This window comes from Mytilus galloprovincialis, chromosome 8 (genome assembly GCF_965363235.1).
Source record: "Mytilus galloprovincialis chromosome 8, xbMytGall1.hap1.1, whole genome shotgun sequence".
NCBI lineage: Eukaryota > Metazoa > Mollusca > Bivalvia > Mytilida > Mytilidae > Mytilus > Mytilus galloprovincialis.
This window is the reverse complement of record NC_134845.1, coordinates 31,434,858-31,453,819: the sequence shown is the minus strand read 5'-3', so window position 1 is coordinate 31,453,819 and position 18,962 is coordinate 31,434,858. Positions and strand designations below refer to the sequence as shown.

The following is an 18,962-nucleotide window of genomic DNA, read 5'->3' as shown; positions in this document are numbered from 1 at the left end:
TTTTGTAAATGATGCTGTCGTCGGCGAACAGTCTGAGTTTACTGGTTTTCAAATATTCTGGTAGGTCGTTTATGTAAACCAGAAAAAGAACTGGACCCAGAACTGTTCCCTGTGGGACACCAGAAGTAACTGGAGCAACGTCTGATGACTCTCCTTCCAGGACAACTGTTTGTGTGCGGTTTGATAAAAAGGCAGAGATCCAGTTAAGTGTTTCATTTTGTATTCCATAGAAGTGTAGTTTGTATAAGAGTCTTTGATGTGGGACTTTGTCAAAGGCTTTGGCAAAGTCCATAATTACAAGGTCTGTTTGGGTGTTATTGTCTGAATTTGAAGCCAGTTCTTGTATGAAAGATAGAAGTTGTGTTTCACATGATCTAGAGTGTCTGAAGCCGTGCTGGAGGTCGTATAATAAGTTGTTTTTTTCTAAGTGATTAATTAAATGTTTTGTTATGACATGTTCCATTAGTTTGCAACTGATACAAGTGAGAGAGATTGGTCTGTAGTTAACTGCGTTGTATTTTTCACCTTTTTTGTATGCTGGTGCGACATTTGCATGTTTCCAGTCAGATGGTATACAGCCAGATGTAAGTGATTTCTGGAAAATAATGGTGAGGATAGGTGCCGTTATGTTTTGAAGTTGTTTTAGAACCCCACCTATGACTCACGGTAAATGGGCATTATGTTTTCTGGCCGTCCGCTGTGCGTCCGTTCTTCGATAGTTCATCCGTCTGTCCCGCTTCAGGTTAAAGTTTTTGGTCGAGGTAGTTTTTGGTAAAGTTGAAGTCCAATCAACTTGATACTAAGTACACATGTTCCCTAGTTATTGTATGAGTTTTCTAATTGAATGCCAAATTAGAATTTTGACCCCGATTACACAGTCCACTGAATATAGACTATAACTATGAGATAGGGGCATCCGTGTACTATGGACACATTCTTGTTTCCTCTGCCTTTTCAATGACCTGGTAAGACAAGACTGGAATCATAGTTGATAACTTCGAATTCATAGTTGCCATACTAACATGTAGGGCCCACCTGACTTGATTCCTTTGTCACTTAGCCGTGGCTTCATTTTCCTATCATGGCCTAACCCAACTAATTTGGATTGAACTCTCCATTTTTACCTAGCTCTTTGTCAATTATTTTTTTCAAAATATTATCAATATTTATTGTTATGTCTCTTATTTTTGCAGAAAGAAATTTAACTCTGGCCGTACTTATTGTTTCGCTATTGGTCAAATACACATTAAGTATGTTTGTAATTTTTGGTTTATGACCTTCAAACATTTGATAATGGCTTTAAAAGGAAAATGTGGTCCTCTTTTATTCAGATATTTTTTTCTTCTGATATACCGCAGGAGAAATGACGGAAGAAAGAGGTAGATAGAAGTCGGTGGGTGTGATATGGTAGATTACCATGCCGCGTGGCTCCCTTTGATCCTATATGTTTGGTGTGTCAATTCCTGGAGCAATGCCTGTAGTAAAGTATGATGATTTAAGTCAAAATAGTATGGTCGGTTTTCGGAATCACTTGAAATGTTTCATTCCATTGCAAATCTTAATTAAATACAATTCCTGTCTTTAAGCTTTGATTACAAGACAAACCTTTAAGTTAATAGGACATGCACAAATGATCTGTATTTTGATTAGATTGATTTCATAGTAATGCTGTCCTTTTCGCTAAAGTGCCTCATGTTATAAATTTTGGGTAGGCCAGATTAATCACGGCTTTTTTTTTTTTCTTAAAGCCGGACAAAACCGTTTTACGATACTTTGGGGACTATTATAATTAAATTTTGTTTAAAATCACAACTAGAGAACTGAAAAATACCAAGAACTATACACAAGTTGTATTTCCGTCACCCGGCTAATTTTACAGATATGGTGAAGTCCGTTTTTTTGTTTGTTTAAGGAATCCCGCGTAAAAAAAAGGATGGACATTAAGATAAGAAATGCACACACAATTTCCTTAGTGCAAGATTTATGAAAGTTCTATCAATTTCAATCATGGCTTTTTAGGGAGCTACTCACTCTGCAAATCACGACCCAAAAATCAATACAGTGATACATGTATAACGCAAGAAATATTCACATTGAAAACAATCATTAATGAGTTAAGACTTATATCGATAAATGACATGCCGATGACTGTGTATATTTCGTACTTATAATACTAACAAACTGCATGGTAATAAGAAACGATAGTATATAGTCTTATATATATATAGTCAGGACATGATTATGCAGTTTAAAACCACTAACAGTCACTGAACAGTGAGACACACTCGAAAGCCGGAAGTTGAAAGGAAGAGTTAAAGCTGAAATGCATCAATTTGTTCAAACTAAATAAATCCATTTTTGTCGCAGTTTCATTAATATTCATTTCATTTCAGGTGTTTATCTGTGGCGGATCCAGCCATTTTAAAAAGGGGGTTCCCAACCAAGGACAAATGGGGGTTCCAACTATATATATGTCCCCATTAAAATCTTTTTTAAAAAACAAGTCTCACTCATAAAGTTTTCGTGTTGGTGCAACCACCCTTTTTTTCAACAGATTTTGCTGAGTTCGATGCATATCAGTGAATTGGAAAAGTGAGAAAATCAGAGGCAAAACTACACAACCTTAAATGTTGACAAAGAAGAAGTCACACCAGGTCTTTTTCAAAAAGGCTTTTAACCATTACTTATATTTATAGTCTCATAACTTCATGTTTTAAACACTGATTTGGTCATATGTTTTGCTTTTAAATTATGACTTTTAACTGCAATTTTGACAGCAGATTTTGGTATTTAATAAATATCTGACAAACAGAAAAAGGAATATTATATTTCAAAGTACAACCTACGTTTTGTTGTGAAAAAAATATAAGTTTTGAGTACGTCAGGAGAAATAGGTCGTATATCACAATCTAGCAGTTCTATAAACATGTATCACTAAGCGGGTGATATATCGTAGACCCGACAATCCCACAACATGCAGCAGTAGTAAATTAAACGAATAATGGGGGTTTGACCAGGAATGGTTAGAGTCAAAAAGTGGAACGGCCAACATTTTGAAGAAAAAAAATTATTTGAGCAAAATGAGCATTAACAGTGATCTGAATTTATGGCAATTTGCATATGTTTCATAGAAAGTGATTTAAAAATAATATTCATATTTAACCCATATTCACATTCCTAAACATTTTAATAAATACATCATCACTAGAAATTAATAATTAATGTTCTTTATTGTCTGTTCTAATATTCATGATCTATAATGTACAAACAGTCAATGAATATATCATGCAGAACTACATTAGGCAACTACAAAGGTATTACCAAAAACACTAATTAAAGTATCATATCATATTTATCAAATAACTTTCTTTTCACAATTTTGTTTGTGTATTGTTTGCATAAGTCACGAGTAATTTAAAAATAGTTTTCAAGATCAATGTGCAAGACCACGCATGATTAAAAGGAAAGGAATGACTTTCCACCAAGACACCTGTAAAGACCTTAAGCAGTCTTAAGAAAATATTAATTACTTATCCCCGCCCAAAAGTTGAGGCATTCAACTAGGTTACTCACGTCTTATTTATGTACTTAAAGTATTATTACTATTATAAAAACGAAAATTTCACCCACGATTAACATAATCGTAAGGTACCACTGATCTTCATTAATATCCAAAATCGATCAAATATTTCCTTTTCCAAGTCCATTCACTTTTTTTACCGATTGTAAACACGAACATATCGCATTACCATAAAACCACAATAGAACTACCTGTGAAAAGTTGAAAATAATATACGATATTAATAAAACGAAGGACAGTGGTGAAGTTTGTACAGGGTTATCGAATAGTAAAATAGTATATATAATATATATATATATATATGTTGACTAAAGATTAGAAAAGTGGATCTGAAGAGGACATATCCGTGAAGTCGTTTTAGTCACAACGATGCCGAACTTTCAGTACACAGTGTATGTAAAGACTGGGGATAAAAAATTCGCTGGTACCGATGCTAATGTTTATATCGTTCTCTATGACAGTGGAGGGAATAAAACACAAGAGTTCCATCTGGATAAATTCTTCCGTGATGATTTTGAGAGAGGTCAGTTAGATGATTTTCATCTGGGAGATGAAGTGGACTTAAAAAATATTTCAGAGTTAGAATTGTGGCGAGACGATTATGGGTTCGGTGACGAATGGTATGTGGATTATATTCAAGTTCACAAAAATGAAGAAATCTACTCGTTTCCAATGTTCAAATGGATAAAAGCTCATCATCATTATTTGATACCCCATTTAGACACTTCATTACCACAGTTTCATGCACATCAAGAACAGAGAGAATTAGAACTTCTTGAGAAACAAACTTACTATCAACTATGTCAGAAAGTGCCTGGATGTTCAATGCAGGTAAGGAAACGTCTATTTCTCTCAACAATTAATTGTTTTTATTATGTTTTCTTTCTTTCCAACTACCGTATGTATGTATGTTAACTGGGACATATCAAAATACATACCTATAATTAATATTAGTGTTACACTTTCATGTTCGATTTGTCGCCACGTTAAATCATATGTGCCCATGAATGATTAAATTTGGTTTTTTTTTTGTTTATGTTTTCTTTTTTTCTAACTACCTTACTTATTTTATCTATTTATTTTAGTCATGTTAACTGGGACATATCAAAATACATACCTATAATTAATTTCATGTTTGATTTGTCGCCTCGTTAAATCATATGTGCCCATAGAATATTAAATACATGTCATATGCATTCCAAATTTCAATCATATTGTAATAAGTATTACCTGTAACATGACTTCCTAACCAAAATTCAAATTCAAATGTTTTTAAATATGAAAGATGTATATCTGAATGAATACTATTATATGCGTAACACTCAAATGGAACTCAGTATATTACTTATTCTATACAAAATTACGTGTTTTTTTTTCGGTTAGATTTAAAATCCCTGAACTTGTCAACGAAAATATCCCAATACCTCTTTGTATATAGATAAAGCACACATATATTAGGGTACGTTAAACGATATTCAGTGGGAACAATAAGTAAACACTGGTTGGATTATAAACTCTTGGTCCTTTATTAGTATTAAATTACCAGTAAGCAAATAATCGTAGATACAGTCTAAGATTTATGATGTAAACCCAGGTCAATTAAAGGGTTAACGTGTTGTAAGACAAGGCAATGGATACAATTAAAGATCTTCCAGCCAACATGTAAATCAATACGTATATATATACATATATAGCCTTGGAAATTGGAAATAAGAATGCACTCCACAACCAATGAATTTGCTTTAAAGTTGAAATAAATAAATATCGGGTATGTCTATTCATACTATAGAATCCAAGGACTCAGTATGAACGTGAAGCCTATCTTGCAATGTTTTGCTGTTCAAGGCTGTCTTCTGCTAGTTAATTTATTATTTTCCTTCAGTTAACATATTTTATGCGTTCCGCTATCAATGACCGCCTTAAAACACAATTTAAAATGTGTGTATCTTCTTCAAGCCTGAAGTAATACATTAACATAAACAATGTACACAAATGAAGTAAAACGCTACAATTATCAAAGAATATTAATCAATTGATATTTAATTATTCATAACATGTGCTCAGAATACCGGAAACTTGGGAAAAGGAAACTACGATCCACCATCCTTCTATACTATCCTCTTGTGTTATACTGTATATGTATTGAGGTCAATAGTTGATATCCGCATCTAGGATTAATAAAGCTTGTTTTCCCACAGAAATCACACTTTTCTACAGAAGCAAATGTTTACTTTTCCTTGTATATATCACGTAAAAGTATTGGTATTTCCTGTGTTAAATTAGTGGTTTAGTAAAGCCAAGTTATTTACAACGATTTCCTGCGTCTGAAGTGATTTTCTGGTATAAAATTAAATCTCAAAAGGGGTATTTATGTAAAATAAAATAAAGTAAGCGTTCGAGACGTTTTTCTGGATTTTCCCTCATCAGGCCAAAACCAATAATTTGAAAGCCAAACATGTACCGAAACACGTGAAAAGTTATATATGACCTAAAAGGTAAAAACATAGGAGCCAAGTTCAACTAAGGTCTACTCTACCAGAGGGAGTTCAGGATTTCAAAAAGATAAAAAGACTAAAGAATGTAAACGTTTCATGCATTCTAGAGAACACTTTTAAAACCATTACTTTTACGCTAAAACATTGCACTGACACTTGTACTGTTTATCCTTCAAAGACACACAACACGATATACATTCGTTTTGGCAGCAAACTATCGGCGATTAAAACCACTTAACTATTCGTCCTAGACAGGTGCTGTTCTAGTTGTTTTTATTGGGTTTTTTTTCCTAGTCTAATTACGTATGACTCAACATTCCTGTAACTAAATTTTTTTTATAATTTCAAATTGATTTATGTTTCAACTGAGATTTGCGTATACATGATTAGTTTGGCTTTTCTGGTTTTGATAGACACACTGGGCATGATGATTATTTGGCTTTTCTGGTTTTGATAGACACACTGGGCCTGATGATTATTTGGCTTTTCTGGTTTTGATAGACACACTGTCACTGGGCATGATGGTTAGTTTGGCTTTTCTGGTTTTGATAGACACACTGGGCATGATGATTATTTGGCTTTCTTATGTGTTTGATAGACACACTGGGCCTGATGATTATTTGGCTTTTTTGGTTTTGATAGACACACTGGGCATGATGATTATTTGGCTTTTCTGGTTTTGATAGACACACTGGGCATAATGATTATTTGGCCGCTTTCTTATGTGTTTGATAGACACACTGGGCATGCTGATTATTTGGCTTTCCTATGTGTTTGATAGACATACAGGGCATGATGATTATTTGGCTTTCCTATGTGTTTGATAGACACACTGGGCATGATGATTATTTGGCTTTCCTACATGTTTGATAGACACACTGGGCATGATGATTATTTGGCTTTCCTATGTGTTTGATAGACATACAGGGCATGATGATTATTTGGCTTTCCTATATGTTTGATAGACACACTGGGCATGGTACTTATTTGGCTTTCCTATGTGTTTGATAGACATACTGGGCATGATGATTATTTGGCTTTTCTGGTTTTGATAGACACACTGGGCCTGATGATTATTTGGCTTTCCTATGTGTTTGATAGACATACAGGGCATGATGATTATTTGGCTTTCCTATGTGATTGATAGACATACTGGGCATGATGATTATTTGGATTTTCTGGTTTTGATAGACACACTGGGCATGATGATTATTTGGCTTTCCTATATGTTTGATAGACACACTGGGCCTGATGATTATTTGGCTTTTCTGGTTTTGATAGACATACTGGGCCTGATGATTATTTGGCTTTCCAATATGTTTGATAGACACACTGGGCCTGATGATTATTTGGCTTTCCTATATGTTTGGTAGACACACTGGGCCTGATGATTATTTGACTTTTCTGGTTTTGATAGACACACTGGGCCTGATGATTATTTGGCTTTCCTATATGTTTGTAGCCATCAGTTGTAAATCTTGTTACGAACAAATTAATCACTTTGGTCCTTTTTTTACCTTCTTAATCAAATATTGACTATATACCTGCATTTTTCTAGTCCTACGTACAAATCTTCTCTCGCCCACTCTCATCTTCTGACAGTAAAAGAGGTGTCTAAATACGATAAGATAGCTTATTATATTATTTAAAGTTTAAATAAATTACAATGTAGGACGAGTTTTAAAGATATTTGAAAAATAATTACAGTGTCAAGTAATGACTGATTCATATATCATTCCTTTAAAGTATGTGTAGGAAGTTAAATCTGGTCGTATTAAGTTTGTTTCATGTTCAGTTTTTATTAAAGGTAATTGGCTTTTCTCCATATACAAGGTCGCAAACGATGACAAATATAGGTTTACCTATAGGAGTTATAAGTTATATAGTTAGAGTAACAGCAATAAATTGGCTGTTTAGTATGTCATCCGTTTTCACTAAACTAGTACACACATTTATTTTGAGGTCAGGTGAGCACCACCACTGGGCAAGGGATTTTCTGTCTGCGTTGAAGACACATGGTCTTCGGCTGTTATCTGCTCTTTGATCGGGTTGTTGTCTCCTTAACATATTCCCTGTTTCCATTTTCAATTGATTTTTTGCTTTGGGTTTGTCAGACCCCTTCTTTTCCCTTGCTTCTGACATTTTTTTCTTCAAAATTTAGTTATATTTTCTTTTTAATAGTAATATTGCTGATTGATCAACTTTAATGTTTAGCGTTATATTTTATGGATATGCCATTACTGCTGATCATGAATGTATGCAGAAATCAATTGTTATCAACTTATTGCCTGCTCGTTGTTTATTTGTCATCATCCACACATTTCAATTCATTGATAAATAAATGACTGTATCTGTGTCACAGATTACTATATATATACAAACGTGCATATATATATAATCCGCCTGTCTTAGTCACATCATAACCTAACCTCTTTTTCTTTTTTGTGACGTGCTAATTCTTCAGTAGCACATGTGTTCAACTTCATCCACATTTTTTATAATGACAGAGGCGGATTTAGGGGGGGGGGGCAGGGGTCCTGCCCCCCCCTTTTTGGGGAAAAATATTTTGCTTATATATATATAGGGAATCACTATGAACACACTGAACCGTGAATGGAACAGACCCCCTCTTAGGTAGTCAGTGGGCCCCCACTTATGAACATTTCTGGATCCGACAAGCTTTCATTTAAATCATTACAACTGAAATTTCCATTAGAAATAAAAATTTTAGAATGGGTGTACTGAAAATTCGACATTTTTTGAAAATGACCCATACAATATGCCAACCTTTACATATCAAAACTCAAAAACTAAAAAATAACCACAGTAAACTATTTAGAAATGAAAAAATGAAAACTACTTCGGTCATGCACATTTACATGGTAGTGTTTCGTTTGCTTTGACAACCACCCTTTCCTTTTCAACTTCTTGTTCTACCAAGACCACCTTCAACAGAACATGATGAATATTCAGAAGACAAAGTCTTGGTTAGTAGAACGAACAAAACTACGCAATGGTAATTAAAACAGAACTATAAAATAATTGCTTCTACGATTGAGTTATACTAGATAACGAAATACCATTCAGAATACAATAATAAACAATACTGTATCGATGGACACTCGCAGCTATACGAAAATCGCTCAAAATTCTTAACTTTAGGATTTATTATAGCTTACTATACGGTATTCGGTTTCCGCATTGTTGTACGGTAACCCACAGTTGCTTAAATGTTTATTGTTGTCTTATTGGCAATTCTACCAAATCTTATTATTGTTTATGACTGATCTTTAAATCATTCATCTATATCTTCAAATTTAAATGTAAGAATCTGAGACTACTATGTGTTATAGTAGTCTCAGAAAGAATTAATGATGGAATCTACTTCGGCCTCGATATTCATTTTGATTGGAGCATTTTGTTTACGGGAACAGCTTTGATTTGACTAGTTCCTTGTATGTATTACAGAATGTTTCTGTGATTCAGAAAAAAAACCAATGAAAGTTATTTATTATCACGTAATTTAAAAAAAAAAAATAATACGGAGGCTTAAATTAGCTTAACAGTTACTCCTATGTCAAAATATATACTTAATTAAGTTATTTCCATATGAAGTATGCTTTAAGTATACTCGGATGTTTTGTACGGTTTTTTTTACAAGGTCATATACGTCATATACTATCAAGTTCATCTCTTGCATATTCCAAGAATTTTTATGGGTTTCTTAAGCTTGAACTATGATACCCCGTTTTCAAAGCACGAGAGGATATTCGATTGTCGTTTTAGATAGGATTACATTTTTAACACTACCACTAGATGTTACCAATGTAAATCTATGTTGATCATATCTGTAAACTTAATTAAGGACATACTTGTGACTTCTGAGCTGGTTTCAGTTTCTGGGTTTTGAAAAAAAACTAGTTTTGCCTTCAAATGTTTTCCGAATTAGGCCGAAAACGAAACTTATTTAACATTTGTTTCTTGAAGACTGAAACTCGGGTACTATCAAAAACTTTCTCGCATAATGTGTATGCTCATATTTCAGAACTGATGCGTTTATATCTAATTTCTTTAATTAAATACAACTACTAAAGTTTTCTTGAGTTCTGTCATTTGCAAGTCCAAGTCACAATATAGTTTTCTTTTTAAAATAATTTCACATTGTTATCAAGGATCTATGAATGCTTACTATGCGGCAATGGTTTTATCCATTGGTGAAGGCTGTTTGGTGACATGCAGTTGTTTACATCTCTCTCGCTTGATTTTTGGTTGAAAAATGCCTCTCTGTATGTTCCCATGTCCTAAATATAATTTTTATGGGTTTTGGAATCCATTCCTAGTTGCCAAAATGTCTTATTGATCAATATACACCAGTACAAATAGAAAAATAATAAATAATTCAAGACTCAATTTGTAACGGAAAATTTAAAATGTGAAAAGTGATTTTAAGTGCGTTATGAGCCTTATGAAGTTTGTATAAGAGAATCATCCTTTTACGTACTTTAATCTGAAGAACATTTGAAGTGGATGAGGACGTTTCGTATATCCATGTCATTTCCGCGATTATGTTATTATAGTTCACAAGTTCGGTCGCATATACATATATGCAAGGACAAATTATATTTAAAAGTATCTTTAGAAAAAAGTAAAAAATTGCATATATATACTTTTATTACATAAAACAGCCCTAATACTACCAAAACGGCATGTGTCATACTGGTGACGTCGTCTATATTCCATGCTTTTCGGCCATGTCCAATATTTTTAATACGGACTGGCAATGAATCCTGGATTACATGTACACATACACTTTGCATGTAATTCAGGATTCATTGCCAGTCCGTATTGGAAATATTAGTCCTATATTCACATCATTGCCAGTCCGTATTGGAAATATTAGCCCTATATTCACATCATTGCCAGTCCGTATTGGAAATATTAGCCCTATATTCACATCATTGCCAGTCCGTATTGGAAATATTAGCCCTATATTCACATCATTGCCAGTCCGTATTGGAAATATTAGCCCCATATTCACATCATTGCCAGTCCGTATTGGAAATATTAGCCTTATATTCACATCATTGCCAGTCCGTATTGGAAATATTAGCCCTATATAGGCAATGATGTGAATATAGGGCTAATATTTCCAATACGGACTGGCAATGATGTGAATATAGGGCTAGTATTTCATTGCCAGTCCGTATTGGAAATATTGTCCCTTTAATCACATTTGATGTATGTAATGCAGTCAGTATTCAGAACAAGTCTGTATTGAAAAAGTTGGATTATTCAATAAAAGTGGTATGAACTGGCTGTTTCTGTATTGGCACTGCCACTGGTATGAATTCTCGGTCAGCTTTATTGACCGTCGACCCTACGGGTCTCGAGACCAATAGAGCAAACCTTGAATCTATACCAGTGCAAATACAGAAACAGCCAGTTAATAACACTATAATATAACATTTCATCATATATATTTTCGTGAAATGAAGTGGACATCCCTACAGTTATTTTACATACAATATAGCTTGTTTTAATTATCAAACAAAATATCTGCTCCTCCTCGTCTGTAATTCAATTCCGATTCAAAATTCTAATTTGATATGTCTCTGGGATATACATTATGCGTTTTGCAGGAATTGCTACATACCCTCTGTTATTCAAATTGCCTGTTTTCTTTTCGTTCATTGTGCATCGTGCATCATTCGCGCGTTCTGTGTGCATGTTCTATTCTTTCATTGCCCATTCACCATATGGATACATTTTCTTAATATTTGTTATTTACTGGAGGTTAGTTATGTTACTCTTGCTCTTTTTGGATGCACTACAGTATAATGTGTCCCTGTGCTTGTAGTGTATGCTCTTATATTTTTACAGTTAAGTTTTTTTGCTTGTGAGCTGTCTACATATTCAATTGGTGTCTTTGAGAGTGGTCTCATTGGCAATCATACCACATCGTCTTTTTTATACTTATATGCATGCATCGTTCGCTTTACCACGTGCGTTACTCCTTAATCGGGTGTAAAACACTGTAAACTGTCGTGCAAGAGAAGACAACGCCTGCAAAGCCAAATATACCCTACATAAGTTAACAAAAATAAACCATGTCATTTATCATATTATCGTAGATAGTAAGTTCGGTGTTTGTGTACACAAAAACAATGAAAACACAAATGCGGCTCTGACGAGCCCATAACCGACTAGAGACATTGTTAACTATAGACAATATAATAAAAGTTGACAAAAATTTGACTTATAGGTTTTTAATCAGACAAACATACTTTTTCGTGTCAATAGCGTCTTGATCATGTAATTTTATCTGTTTTAAAGCTTTCTTTAAATTCTAACAGTGTACATGATATTTTGTACATTGTACCTCAGTCGTCAATGACGATTAACTTCAGATATTAGTTCTTTAACCCATGGAATTGTATATTTGAATATGAAATTCCTTGTTTAACCAAAGACAGTTTACAACCTATGCATAAGCTTTCCATATTTTTTTCTGCTGTTGCAGTAAAAATGAGAAAGAGCAAATCTGTTTGAACTAGGGAATTATTGATTAATTTTTCAGAGTTTATTTCACCCTTATTTCATGATGACGCTACCCTCCGCTATCCACTTCTATTTGCAATCATTGCACAATGCAATATCCCATGGCATTTGCCGATATACTATATGGAATATAAATAATAATATGCTTAAAAGAGTCATTAGCGTACATTAGTTCCACCATAATGGAAGTTCTAAAATCCAACATAGCGGAGGTTCTAAATTCCAACACAATGGAAGTTCTAAATTCCAACACAAGGGAAGTGCTAAATTCCAACTGTCACCCATAGACATTTATTGATCAAACAAGGGAAAGTTTGATAAAATTTGAAATTCGCTTGTGTTGTTTAACTTTGAGTTTGCTTAAGAGCTTATGTCAAATTTACTTTTTTTTTTATTATGCATAACATCCTAAACTATAGAATTTTAAGTAGGTTGACCGTATTACATACAAGGCGATGGTATTTCCTGCATTTCAGCATGTTATTTGACAAATACGCTTACGTTATTTGACCTGTGCCCTAGTCGAGGCCCAAGATCACGTAAAAAATGATAAAATGCAAACATTTAATACACTATTATATGAACTAAGAAATGATGTATTGCACTAGTTTCATTAAAATTTGTTTATGTTTCCAATATGCTTTAATCAAATATAACAATTTGAATGTATCATTTTCCAAATCCGGATTCTTGTTAGCTAAATGGGTGTAACTATTCATATCTATCAGCATATTTTTGTAAATGGCTTAGTTGTGACGGTCTCTGCTAAATTCAACTACTTTTCTATACATCGGGCGATTAAGACCTTTATTTTACTATGTTTTGCATTAGAACCTGAAATTTCGTGTCTACTTGTAAACGGCAAAAATGTATCAATGCCCAGGTCTCAATCCATTTATAGAGGAATACTACCTTCCAAGTATCAATCTACAAACTGAAAAAGAAGTACACACTTGACCTAAAAACTTAAATTAAAATTCTATCGGAACTTAAGTTATGTAATTTATTTCACATATTTTAAATATTAAATCTGGTCAAATTTTGCAATACATTAAAATTATATTCAAAATCAACAGTAATGCATAGCACTGAGTTTCAATGTAATTTTATGGATATATATGTAAATGTTTTGCAAATCTATAAATCATGTGTGAGTCAAAGTAGGTGCGGGATACATTATATGATAAACTAAAGTATATTATTAATCTATAGGTGTCATCAGCTGTCTATTTAGAAAATGACCTATATATCATGATACCAAGAAAATGTGCATTTTACCTCGATATTGCATTGCACTCGTATGATATCATGTTTTTCCATCATCTGTTTACCGATTTATAGTTTTCTGCCAAATTTAATATTTAAGCACTGTTTGCAGGGATGTAAAATCTAAATACAACAATAGTACTTCCTCTTATCTATGATCTATATACTAATTTGTTAGTTGTTTCATGACTTGTTTCCATTTACTGATGAAAGTCTTAAATAAAAGTCATGTATTTCCTCTATGATTATAAGCTTTATATATAAAAAAAAACTGAATTACTTGAGGTTTTTCCATTGCTAACTTTTTCTTCTGCTACTGATACACGTGATTAGCTATCTGAATTCCTCTTTGAGTACCTTTGAGTACATTTGCGTCATAGTATGTAATAGAAGAATATAATAAAACTTCTTACGTTAAGTTTTTTTTAGCTCTTTTCCTGCATGTAGGGCATATAATATTGCGAATCAGATGCATCAGGAACAGAGAGTCTTTAAGAGACTTGCTTTGAAAATAAAATGATAACAATGCTCCATAAGAGACCGAGATGTAAAAGTTACAACTATTTGTCACATTACGACCTTCAACAATGAGCAGTAACCTTTCCGATTTACTTACATGTTGATCTCACTTTCAATCATTTACTATCAAGTCGCATGTGCTTTCGTTATAAAACTATTAAAAGCAAGCATAGGGATTACGAACAGGAATTTTCTTAACTCTAATATTGTCAACTGCTACATTTCATAAAAAGTTCGTTCAATGATATAATTAACTTTCCCAGTTCTCCAATAATATTTATTGTTGCTTATCAGATCTCCTGAAATATTTATGGTTAATGCTCATATGACAGATTTTTTCTTCATATCTTAACATCTCTTAATATGAATAAACGATGTTTTGATATGAAGAAAAAAACCTTAAATATCTGTACACCTCTTGTAATATGTTTGATCATCAATATTACAATTTAACTACAGGAAGTAGTACTTCACCATTTAAATCATATTTGTTACGTTTAATGGTTTATTGCGGTTGTTTAATATTATGTCTTTTCTTGAATAAAATCACTTGAGCAGACAAATTTCAAAGTCAACAATATAAAGCAAATATCACACATGTAATATACAATATTTACCTTTTTAAATAAGCATTTAAATCTCCGATAATATAAATTTATGAAATATGAATTAGATATTAGAATGATTTTTTCTAGGTGTATTCTAGAGAAACATGGAAAGTATCAATCAATTTCTAATGCAAATAAAGAGTAAATTCAAAATTTGAATTTTCCATACTTTTTATAAAGTTATAATATTAGAAAAGGAAATAACACAGACTATTGAAAATCGACCACCTACATCGTATTGTTGAAATGGGACAGCAAATGGGACCTCTAACATGTACTGCCTACGTTTCCGACTTCTAGTCGGGATATAAACATGTGGCGGAGTTAAACTTTTTTGTATATATATATATTAGGATAGTAAAACAAAACAAAAGTAGCCGGAAGACTACGGAAGCCGATAAGGGCCATTCAAAAAAAATAATTATGTCGCAATTACGACATAAAATGTCGTTATTACGACATCGCTATGTCGTAATTTCGACATGATTTGTCGTTAAAACGACATTGCTATGTCGTAATTTCGACATAACATGTCGTAATAACGACATCACTATGTCGTTATAACAACATCGCTATATATATAAAAGAATATGTATTATGATTGCCAAGAGACTAAATGACACAGAAATTAACAACTATAGGTCATCATATTGCCCCTAATAATTAGAAAAGCCCCCGCAAAGTCAGCTAAAAAAGAGGGACGAAAAATACCAGAGGGAGAGTCCCCGAAATGTTGTGTGGCTGACAGTGTTATTTATTAATTATTAGCTCCATTGGTAAAACTCCAAATTTCATATTAAATGTATTTCATTGTTAAATAATTTACATGAAGCTTAAATTTGTTAAGTGCATAGCTTTTGCTATTTGAATTCATTGGTTAAAGATATTTATTTATATTGTAAAGTTTAATATTTGCATCGTCGCAAAATCTTTGGTTACCTTCTCTGCTTACCTTCTGTGAGAAACTTATATATATTTTATAAATCGCTTGTAATTCTTAATTGTTGGAAGAATAAGACGTGCAATTGTATGAGGACTAACATTGAGTCCTACCAAGGCAAGCTAAGCTTTCCACCTCCTTTTAAATTAGCTCAACCTACATGGCATCTCGTAATAAGGGTGAATAGAAGTATTGTTTGCTCTATGTCTACTTTCAAACGTTGGACATGATGTTCCTACGTCGTGTCATTTAGTCTCTTGGCAATCATAATACATATTCTGTTTGTGGCATAACATCGTGGCCACAAGTTAAATCTTTTTTCTGTTTAGTATTAAATTTATATTAAGATCCATTTTGTTACATCTTGTGATCAATTTTATTTGGCAATCGCCAATGGCAGTCAGCAGGGTTAAAGAACATCAGTTGTTCGACCTGTTAGTCAAATGGGTTTTGTTTAAATATTCCTTTTCACTTTTTTGGTCTTTTGGAAAATGTTGTTTGTGCTGTTTTTGGACCCTTCTACAACGAAATTTGTTTTACATGCACACGTATAAAAATTGCGGTTTTTATCCAACGCAATCATAGGTTTGAACGTAGTTTTCAATTTAGACTCGTTTATATATATATATGTTATGTCGAAATTACGACATAATTTTTTTTTTGAATGGCCCGTATCGGCTTCCGTAGAAGACAGAGCATAAACAATCAGGTAGGAAAATATTTAACATAGGTTTAATGAATGGCTATTATTTATTTTGAATTTATTGAACCATAAAATTAATTTTTGACTCTTCACATTGAATAATCCGCGAAGCGGATTATGTAAAATGTGAAGTCAAAAATTAATTTTATGGGTCAATAAATTCAAAATAAATTATTGCCATTCATTATAAATAAATTTCTATCAAAAATAAGGCTCAAAGAACTTTTTATATTATTTATATTAACAATAACAACGTACACACATGTTGGTGTATGAATACACAACGTCAGAGTGGGCGTGTCGCCATAAAAATTGACAACATTGAAAATAAAACTAATACTTTTAACCAATCAGAAGATAGTAAATACACCAAATTTATTTATATCAAAGTAATAAAAACAAGAATGTGTCCCCAGTACACGGATGCCGCAGCCGCACTATCATTTTCTATGTTCAGTGGACCGTGAAAATGTGGTACAATCTTTAATTTGACATTACAATTAGAAAGATCATATCATAAAGAACATGTGTACTAAGTTTCAAGTTGATTGGACTTCAACTTCATCAAAAACTACTTCAACCATGATTTTTTTCCTTTTTTGAAATTCATAGAAATAAACAATATACGAGTACTAGTATTAGTTTCATCCCGGAATTAAGCATTTACACTCAAACATTTTAATTTGTTGACTGCCCTGCCGTTAATAGATATAAGAAGATATGGTATGAGTGCCAGTGAGACAACTCTCCATTTGTAAAAGAAAAGGGGATTCCTTTAGTTTACTGAACAACAGTAAACGGATCGGATCTATCATAGAAACGCACACGGTTAGGCTACATGTTTCGTTATGTCGTCCCCCAACTGTATGCATCACTGTTTTAACAGATAATTGTTTTTATCCTGCAATTGGGTGTTCTACTATACAGATACAGCCCCACAGATATCGCTATGCTGTATCTGTATACTATACAGATATCGCTTAAAAGCTCCGCCCACTGCCGGACTTAGTATTGTATGAACTTGCGTGACTTAAGAATGTGTATTGCAGTCACATTCCAATGACGTATCAATATTGCGAATTAACGATTACTTTTATACGTTCTATTTGGTTTTCAAACATTTCTTTAGAGCAATAAGAATCACACCAATTTTCTGATAACATACACACATGAACAGAAATGGGGGTAGGAGGGGTCCTGATCCCGAAATCCCGGGCTTAAAAACACCAAATCCCGAGGTCCCGAAATTCGAAAAAAAGAATTCCTGAATCCCGAAAGGGTCAATCCCTAAATCCCGAGCTTAAAAACACTCGATCCCGGAGTCCCGATAAAGTTCCTATCCCCCTCATGAACAGCAGTCTTTTCTACGATGACAACTATCGATTTCAAAACTTAAAATGTGTATGATTGTGTAACAAAAACAACCATGTCAATTTCAGCATGCATGTCTAGTGAATGTCGAGTCTGAAGCGTAGGATGATAAAAAAAAAATTAAAATAGATAATTATTCACCTTGAGCGATGCATTATTGTTGACCATTCGAGATTTTTTTTTTGCGAACCCGTCTTTAATTTGTGATTACTGTATTACTACACGGGCCTCAAGGGATTTCAAATCGAAAATATATGCAAAACCTGTGTTTTTGTGTCTTTTAAAACACAAATAATATACAGAATTAATTGCAGGATAAAGACAATAACTGTTTAGTGCCTTTAAATATCAGCTGTATTTGTACTCGGCTCGAAACAGGTGTAATAGCTCGCTAAAAGCTCGAATGCACCTTATTTCCTAGCCTCGTACAAATACAGCTGATATTTAAAGACACTAAACAGTTATTGTCTATCTATTTGCACAAAATGTCCATCTTAAAAACCATATTGGAAACCATAATGATGAGGCTTGAATTGCATGTTTCAGGGTTTTTTTATGATTGGTCGTGCAGTGATAAATATCTCCTGCAAGTTCATGACGATTTTTTAAAGCTTTTCTAGATTTGGACAGAAAGCTACCTATGTACCCTTCAAAGAGATATGACAAGAGTTCCTCAAGTATAAAGAGCATGAGAATCTCTTTACACGAGTAATGGATTTAACGGCCCCATTCTAATCAGACGTGGCTACAAACTTGTACATCCCACACAGCTAAGCGGATACAAACTTCGGCAAGCGGTTTACTGCCGATCGGAAGAAGACCAAGAGTGACCATAATTCTTATTAGAATTGAATGTTTTTTTAAAGTTCTAGCTATGAGAATCGAAGTGAATTGTGATCCACGTAAACTTTGAGTCACAGGG

At 33.3% G+C, this 18,962-nt stretch overlaps 1 protein-coding gene across 1 annotated transcript in view; it reads left to right on the top strand.

Moving 5' to 3' along the window:
- Positions 1-3,498: 3,498 nt before the first annotated feature.
- The window catches only part of LOC143085563 (polyunsaturated fatty acid 5-lipoxygenase-like), a 51,019-nt gene continuing 35,555 nt past the window's right edge, over positions 3,499-18,962 (top strand). The window contains exon 1 of the mRNA XM_076261997.1: positions 3,499-4,411. Coding sequence (XP_076118112.1) covers positions 3,950-4,411 — 462 coding nt within the window. The 5' untranslated portion in view covers positions 3,499-3,949. The remainder of the gene's footprint in view (positions 4,412-18,962) is intronic.